Source organism: Syzygium oleosum, unplaced genomic scaffold (genome assembly GCF_021117445.2).
Source record: "Syzygium oleosum isolate NSW1041296 unplaced genomic scaffold, Sole_v2.1 Sole_v2.15, whole genome shotgun sequence".
In the NCBI taxonomy this organism is placed as follows: domain Eukaryota; kingdom Viridiplantae; phylum Streptophyta; class Magnoliopsida; order Myrtales; family Myrtaceae; genus Syzygium; species Syzygium oleosum.
The window spans coordinates 4,238,238-4,246,144 of record NW_026607499.1 but is presented as its reverse complement, the minus strand read 5'-3'; the positions used below and the strand labels follow the sequence as shown (position 1 = coordinate 4,246,144).

At 45.9% G+C, this 7,907-nt stretch overlaps 1 protein-coding gene across 1 annotated transcript; it reads left to right on the top strand.

Moving 5' to 3' along the window:
* The first annotated feature begins 5,424 nt into the window (after window positions 1-5,424).
* LOC115689276 (homeobox-leucine zipper protein HAT4-like) lies at window positions 5,425-7,404 on the top strand. The gene is made up of 4 exons (XM_030615279.2): window positions 5,425-5,782; window positions 5,901-6,229; window positions 6,488-6,567; window positions 6,864-7,404. Exons 1-4 carry the CDS (start codon window positions 5,638-5,640, stop codon window positions 7,192-7,194), a joined length of 885 nt encoding a protein of 294 aa, XP_030471139.2. The 5' UTR covers window positions 5,425-5,637; the 3' UTR covers window positions 7,195-7,404.
* Window positions 7,405-7,907: the final 503 nt, after the last annotated feature.

Sequence of the window (7,907 nt, the reverse complement as noted above, 5' to 3'; positions counted from 1 at the left end):
TCATGTCGTGAATGGAAGTATTTTTTGCTCTGCATATAAAAAAGTGCCAAATTCACTCCTCCGTATATATTTTTTTTTATCTCGCTCTTCTTTACTATGTACATATATGTGCAGTGCTCACGGAGTTGACCCTCACCCAACCCCCCCCCCGGTCCCGTCTCCAATCCTATTATCAGCGGGGCTACATGCCTATTGGTCGCTCACTCGCATTTTTTTTGTTTGGGGGTCGAAACTCGCTCGTGTTCGAAAAGGGCAAAAAAAAAAAATGAAGAGAAAATGATGAATGAGGCAGGAAAAATAAAAGAAGAAAACTAAGGAGGGGGGGAGAGATGGAGAGACACGGGAGCGGTTTGATATAATTGGGGAAATAATTTGGTGGGGGGACACGTGGGACAGCTAGCACGCGTGCGTGGGGACACTCAATCATCACCCGACATCATGTCCCTCCGCCTTCTTTTCGCTAATAGAACCTAATCTAATCCCAACCGTGTCGTCCTAATCGTAATTAGTAGTGTGTAATCTTATTCTAATCCCACTCTTTATTAGGCCCCCCCCTTCTTCTTTTGCGTCTTCGTTTCGATTTCCCCCCCATCTTTGCCATGCTAATTTGTTAAGACCCTCTTTCCAAGAAAGGTAAGGATTTTCTTTTTTATTTTAATTTTTTAATTACGGTTCGAGACAACGCGATCCTTACCATCGCATGGGATTGGTAATTACAACCGGCGAGTGGACAAAAGGGTCTTACTCAATAAAGTCGACTCTATCCAACGCATTTGATTGCGCGTGGGGAGAAAGAGATAGTGCCACGAAGACGACGTCCTTTCTTTATTTGGCTCTTCGACACGAATGGTCATGCAATCCTTTCGAAATCATCACGAGCGAATAACGTAGCTCGACACATGAAACACGAAAAATCTCAATTGCAAAACCCCCCAACGTCAAGCTGATTTGTCTCAAGAGTTCTCCTGCACACTCTCATTCCAAATCGCAGTAAAATTCGATATCGATTCGAAGACATGTTGATGCATTACTGTAAAATTAGAACGGTGGGTGAACGGGTACAATCCATCTCAAATTAGTTATTGATAATCTCGATCGAGTTGCAATTACTTAAAGAATAATTCGAGTCGAGTACACTTTTTTTCTCGGAGCAGTTCCCCATTTTCAGGAAAGTGCAAGAAAATTTCGCTTGCTTTCTTCCTCTCTTTTCTTTTTTTTTTTGCCTCTTTCCCTTTCCCCTCTGGGGGCCGCAAGAGAAAAAAAAGAAGCAAAGGAGGCTCAATCGCGCTAATAATTGAAGACCAAAGGGGCGCCCTTTAATCATGGTGGGGTGGGGGTTAAAATTAGTTTATCGAGTCCCGCGAATAATTATCATTAGCAGCTGCTTTTGTTCTAATAATAATTCTTTCATAGGGCTAGGTGTAGAATCTAGGAAGACAAAAAAGGGCGATGATAGGGCGGCTGCTGTTGCATAGAGAAATGTAGGAAACTCGCGTAATTTTTAATAATTGGTTGTCCCTCGTTGCCGCGAATTCCAACTAATTGGTGTGATTCCAATGAAGCTGGTCAGTCAATGATGATGATCTGTTTTTTTTTTTTTTTTTTAATTCCTTTTTTGCAGAGATATTTTTCGCAAGATTGATTTTTTTTTTTAAGATTGACTGACGAGCAGCTTTTGTGTCTATTTTGACCCCCCCCCCCCCCCTCTCTTTGGCCAGAAATCCTGCTATGTGAATGGTCTTCAAGGGAAGCAAATCTCTAATCTCGTGATTTTAACCTAAATACAAGATGATTTGGTAAAAATAAACAACGAGGGATCTGTATAAGAAGAAGAAGGGTATACAATAGGATATCTGGATGAGAAATCCGCATCTCTTTAGTAAAAATATTTATACTTTCGTATAAATGTACGGCCTAATTTTCTAAGAAACTCTTAACTTTAGTTCCAATCTTAATTGCGCCTTGCACTTATTTTTTGTCTTAGAAAACCCACAACTTTTATTTTAGTCCTAAATCTACTTACACATCCAAAAATAGCCACTAGATTTTTCAAGCGAATCTACATCTTCACCAATGTCCTCACCTTTATATAGAACAATAGCAAACCCCTTGATGTTGATTATCTTAAAAAAATCGAGGTGCGGGCAGAATTCCCATGTTCAATTTCCTTTTTATGGGGTGTGTGTGTGTTTTTTTTTTTGGGGTCGATTTTGGGGGGTGTTTGAAATTAAGTAAAAATAGGCTGGAAAAAATCACTTAATTATTCATTGCTAAAAGAGACCCCCCATTATCTACGGCGCATGATTGCGGATGGTGTAAAAAACACAAAGGAGGAGGGTGCACAAAAGTCATTGTTTCGAAATGGACCGACCGAGGATTGGCCACTACATGAGCACCTCATCATTATTGTCGCGATCGGGGGGCGGGCAACTGTAATTCCCCCTTCGATGCGGGGGCAAAAACGTAACTGAGCGGCCGGGTGGGGGCCGCAAAAACATGGGACGGAATTCCCATGAAAACCCGGAGGTGAAGTGAAAGAGAGAGAAAGAGATAGCGACTGTAATTCCATCCCCCGGGCGGATCCCCCCCCACGCGCCGGCATCCGACGGCTCATGCCGCATCGTACGGGGAGCGTGTTCGCCACGCGCGGGGACAGAGAGCTGGGGAGGCCGGGGCGCGTTCCGTCAAATGATTGCGATGAAGCGGGAGTGTCGGGTCACGAAGGGGACAGGGCGACAGGCGACGGGGGGAAACGTGATCGTGGGCCCCACGTGCGCTGTGTGGGGTGTGTGGTGGGGGTGGTGGCTCGTGGGGGAGCACGTGTCCTCCAGCACGGCATGCCGGTCCACGTGAGCCACCGGTTAAGACTCGCTTCTTTTAATCCCCCCCTTCTCTCGCTGCGGGAAAAAAGCTCGTGCTCTCTCTCTCTCTCACACTCGCCTTTCGCACCCGCGTGAGCTCCACTTTCCCTCGTCCCCTCCGGACTAGGAGGGGTGAAGAAGGTTCCCGACTCGGAGCTGATTCCCAATTTCTAGAACCCGACTGGATAGACCGATTCGGTTCCCGAATGGGCCAATAGAATCGGTGACATATTTATTTATTTTTATTTGTCGTTGATATTCAAAACGAAATTTGAGATGTTTTTGATAATCAAAACGTTTCTACAGTTAGTAAGTTACGTGCAACATTATAGGTTTTACATGAGCAATTGTTGTATTTTGATTTGTTTTTGTTATTTTACTTACGTGCATAAATAAACAGAATCGCTCTAGCATTGGGGAGCATTCATTTGTGAAATGAGAGATAGATTATGATTTTTTTCACAGATTTTTAAGAAATAAAAAAAAAAACAAAAAAAATCGGTCATATAAAAGATTTTATCGAAAAAAAAATTTATATGCGGAGCAACCTAAAATTAAGCTCTCGTTTTAGTTGTTCGAAATATGGGTCTTCGGCACAATATATATATATTTTAAATTTGGAAAGTTCCAAATTAACATCTCTACATTCAATACCAATCTTTTACCCAAAAAAACAATTCAATTCCAATCAGTAAAAAAATACGAAAAAAAAAAAGTAAATCGAAGCTATAAACCGCTCTGAATAACGTACACTAAATCCGAGATTACTCCAGCTCTTTTTCCTATTTAGTTCGCATAAAGTAACTCCGGCTTTGGTTACCGTGCGGTGAGTCCCACGCGCCGGAGTGAATCCCGTGCTTGAAGAAATTTCGCAACGAAAGTTTTTTTTTTTTTTGGTCAAATCGTAACGAAAGGTTAGGAAAGTGACAACCTTTGCCCAAACACCCACCTCCTCTTGGGAATCGTAAATAAGTAAATAAAAAAAAGGCCCCTTTTTTTCAGCATTTCGAGAATTAAAAAAAAAAAGGGCATTGTCAAAACGTTTCCCAGTTAATTCTACCCGATTAATATCGAATGTTACTTGCGACTTTTTTATTTTTATTTTTTTACGCATTCCACGTCCGTCTCGCCTAAAATACGTGCTTAATTATTTGCTAAGAAAAAATAAAACTATCCATATCGACGGTAAAAAATGGTTAAAATGTAAAATGTCTGGAAAAATGATTACACGGTCCGTAATTTCAGTATTCACCCCCATCATAGATCCCGCCCTCCCCATCCGACGGCCCTCATTACTCTCTCTCTCTCTCTCTCTCTGTAGCTCAAACTGATCCGGCCTCTTGCCCCCAATAATGGAGGCAAAGGAACCATAAGGATGGGGCCCACCCCCCCACGAACACTAATTCCGCAAATCCGATATCGGCCGTCCGATTGCGTTTCCCGGTCACTTAGCGCACACCAGGGATCATATGGGGAGGGGGAAGTTGGGCCCCATCGTCATAATTTTCAGTGCGCAAAATTTTTTTTTTTTTGGATTTATGCGGATACATCGTCGGATACGAATTCTTTAAATTGGGTACAGCGTTCCGTTTAAAAGATTTATATGGCTCACATTCCATGCTGGCGTCATTAACGAGGGTGCCGAGATTCGGTCGATTTTGGTTACCATGCGCGACGAAATCTACGAGAGAATTATGTCATAAATGGATCCAAATCCGGCTGGGGGGGCGGTCCACGTGATTTTCCTCTTTCGACCAATCTTATTTCCATGACACCTAGAGATGCCCGTACTTGTCCGGTGATTGATTTTTCGCGGGCTTCTTTGCTAATCGGAAGTAAAAGCCATGTCCGTCCATTTCCGTGTTCCGATCTGACCTGCCGGTTCGCGCTCGTTTCTTTTTTCCTCGATGAGCGTTCGCGACTAATTGGATTTAGTGCCGCCACGCTGTTGTCGCACGTGGTGACGTGGACGCCCGACTATTGTCTAGAAGGGAAAGAAAGAAACGTAGGCGGATGATTGAATTGACGGTTTCCTTTGTCGGCTGGAATTGATATTATATATTCGATATTTCACGTGTAGTGCTTTTTTCCACCTCCTCTATTGGTAGGAAATATTGTCGAGTTGTGTGATATTATGTGCGCACTCAATCAATACGAGGTATTAACTAGGCGAATCGAATCTCGGGGATCAAGTACCATTTTTCTCCATGTAAAACATTCACTCGCTAAAAACTCAAATTAAAATGATGTACATAACTTGCTTAGCATCATTACATTAGGTCCAGCTGCCACTTTAGCCGTGGTCAAGGTCAAACTTGGGAAGAACGGAAAAGGTTGCGAAAAGTCGAAACCGGACAAACCAAGCAGAGTCAGAATACTTTAATTTAAATTTATTTTATTTAATTTAAGGTTCGAGGATGTCCCTGACAAGTAGTCATGGTTCGACTTACACACCGCGCTCTCTCTCTCTCGCATCTCTCTCCACCTTCTTCTTCTTCTACTTCTCCTCCTCCTATATAAAAACCTGCGTCCACCACTTTCTCTCTCACACCCATCGGAACCCATTCTCTGTCTCTCTACACCTCGCCCTCGCTCTCTCTGAACTCTCACACACGCCCACCAGGAAAGGAGGACGAAATCTTCAATCTTTCGGCCTCAGAGGAAGGGAGATCTCCCCTCGAAGTGACGGTTTTTGATCGTTTGTTTTCCGAGTTCTTGTGGTGGGTGTTGTCTGTTTTGCCTGGAGAGAAGAGAGGAAGAAGGAATCCGAGGGAACATGACGGTGGAGAAGGAAGATCTGGGGTTGTCCCTGAGCTTGAGCTTCCCTCACAGCAATCGGCCTTCCCAGATCAGTGTCTCTCCTTTCGGCTTCAGCCTCCACGAGCCCTCTCACCGGGACTGCGAGACCTTCGCTTCATTAGGTGGGTGGTCTTCTCTCTATATATATCTGAACAGATCTCGCAGGGGTTGGGGGGGAGGGGGGGAAAGGGGGTGACTTTCTTCGTTTTGAAGGTTTCTGACCGAACGTGTCGCATGCAGATCGGATCTCGGAGGCGGAGGCGCGGCCGTTCCTGCGGGGCATCGACGTGAACCGGCCGCCGCCGTCGACGGCGGACTGCGAGGAGCAGGAGGAGGAGGCGGGGGTGTCGTCGCCGAACAGCACTATCTCGAGCGTCAGCGGGAAGAGGGGCGAGAGGGAGATGGTCAGCGGCGGCGAGGACAACGATGCGGAGAGGGACTGTAGCCGCGGCGGCGGCGGCGGCAGCGACGAGGAGGACGGCGAGAACTCGAGGAAGAAGCTGAGGCTGTCCAAGGATCAGTCGGCCGTCTTGGAGGAGAGCTTCCGAGATCACAACACCCTGAATCCCGTAAGATTCTCGCATTTCCCCACGCGTGTTTTGGGTTTCTTTTTTAGGGGGCAGTGAGAAAAAAGGGCGGTGCTTGGGTTGCTGGGAAAACGAGGGGAAGTGCCGAGAAAATGATAAAGGCAACTTTTCCTCTTCTGCTGGTCTGGCTTTCGGACTTCCGAGTCTTTCTGTACTTTTCTCCTTTTCTGCTTCAAAAGGGCTATTGTGGCAATTGAGAGGGCTGTGATTGACGGGTGTTTTTCGTTTTTGTTGATTCAGAAGCAAAAGCTGGCGTTGGCGAAGCAGCTAGGCCTGCGACCTAGACAAGTCGAAGTCTGGTTTCAGAACCGCAGAGCACGGTGAGAGGCAAAAAAAAAAAAAAACGAACTTGTTCATCCCTACCTTACTACTCGTATCGATCAAAAACGTTTCTTGAATATTCCATATAACATGAATACGTGATCTTGAAATAATGGGATCTGTTTTTTGGATGTGGTTGGTAAATATTTTAAATGTGGTTGATAAGGGTACTTTTCTTCAACGAATATTATTAATATTTGTTAATTCGTCAGTAAATTTGTTTATCTCCCTAGTAAAGCACAGATTTGCAGAAGTAAGATGCTGATCGGGAATTGGAAATTGTGTTTTTCGGCAGGACCAAGTTGAAGCAGACGGAGATAGACTGCGAGTTCCTGAAGAGGTGCTGCGAGAACCTGACAGAGGAGAACCGGCGGTTGCAGAAGGAGGTCCAGGAGCTGCGAGCTCTCAAGCTCTCCCCTCAGTTCTACATGCGCATGCCCCCTCCCACCACCCTCACCATGTGCCCCTCCTGCGAGCGCGTCGGGGCTCCCCCGCAGCCGCCGCCCCCCTCCTCCACCTCCGCCGGCGGTTCCAGGGTCGTCCACCACCGGGAGCCCGTGCCCATGATCCCGTGGTCCGCGCGGCCCGGCCCGGTCCCGCACGGGGCTCTCCGGCCCAGGACGTGAGATCGGGGGAAGGGCGAGGGCGAGGCCGGGGGCAGAGGACATTTTGGTCAAAAATCGAGGATGTCCTGAAGCCTTTTAGGATGCAGTTGTTGGCGATGTACCTAAGTATGTGAAAAATGGTAAAAACACGGGATGGGACCAAGCAAAGTCCAAAGATTTGGTGGTTGGGATTGGGATATGGTGGGGTCTTTATGTGATGTTTTTGTGGTATATTTGACCCTCTCTCCCTATCTTTGTCTCCACTCTCTCTCTCTGGGCTCAGATCTGAATCTTGACTTCCAGTCTTCGATTCACCGACTGTATGACGACAAATTCTCTCTGACCACGCCCGACTCTGAAGGAAAAATCTTTGCTTACACCATATTTACTCGTTTCGATCCGCGTTCCTGAGCAGAAGTTTTTGCGGAGTCTTTATCTGTCCAGAGATGTGCAAGGACTGGTATATGATGTAGTTTGCACCATTTTCGGTCATTCGGCTTTCGTTCGAGAATCAAAATTCTCACGTCGACGCTGGTCCAGGATGCTCGGTTTTAGGAGTAGATCAATTTTTTGTGGGGGAGATTCATGGAGTGTCATCGCAAAATCGGAGGAAAACTTGCTGCTGCATCTGAAAACGGGTCACGACGGCTCTACGAATCCGAAGGTCACGATTGGGAGTTTGCCCGAATCAGCTGATTTCTCAAACGTTTCATTGTGGTGCTCGACAATGGCTT

What these genes read in the sequence shown, in the direction of transcription:
- LOC115689276 (XM_030615279.2), top strand. Translation starts at nt 5,638, where the DNA reads ATGACGGTGGAGAAGGAAGATCTGGGGTTGTCCCTGAGCTTGAGCTTC. An exon ending in ATCACAACACCCTGAATCCC is followed by an intron (nt 6,230 to 6,487) that starts GTAAGATTCTCG and finishes TTGTTGATTCAG; the next exon opens with AAGCAAAAGCTGGCGTTGGC. An exon ending in TTTCAGAACCGCAGAGCACG is followed by an intron (nt 6,568 to 6,863) that starts GTGAGAGGCAAA and finishes GTTTTTCGGCAG; the next exon opens with GACCAAGTTGAAGCAGACGG.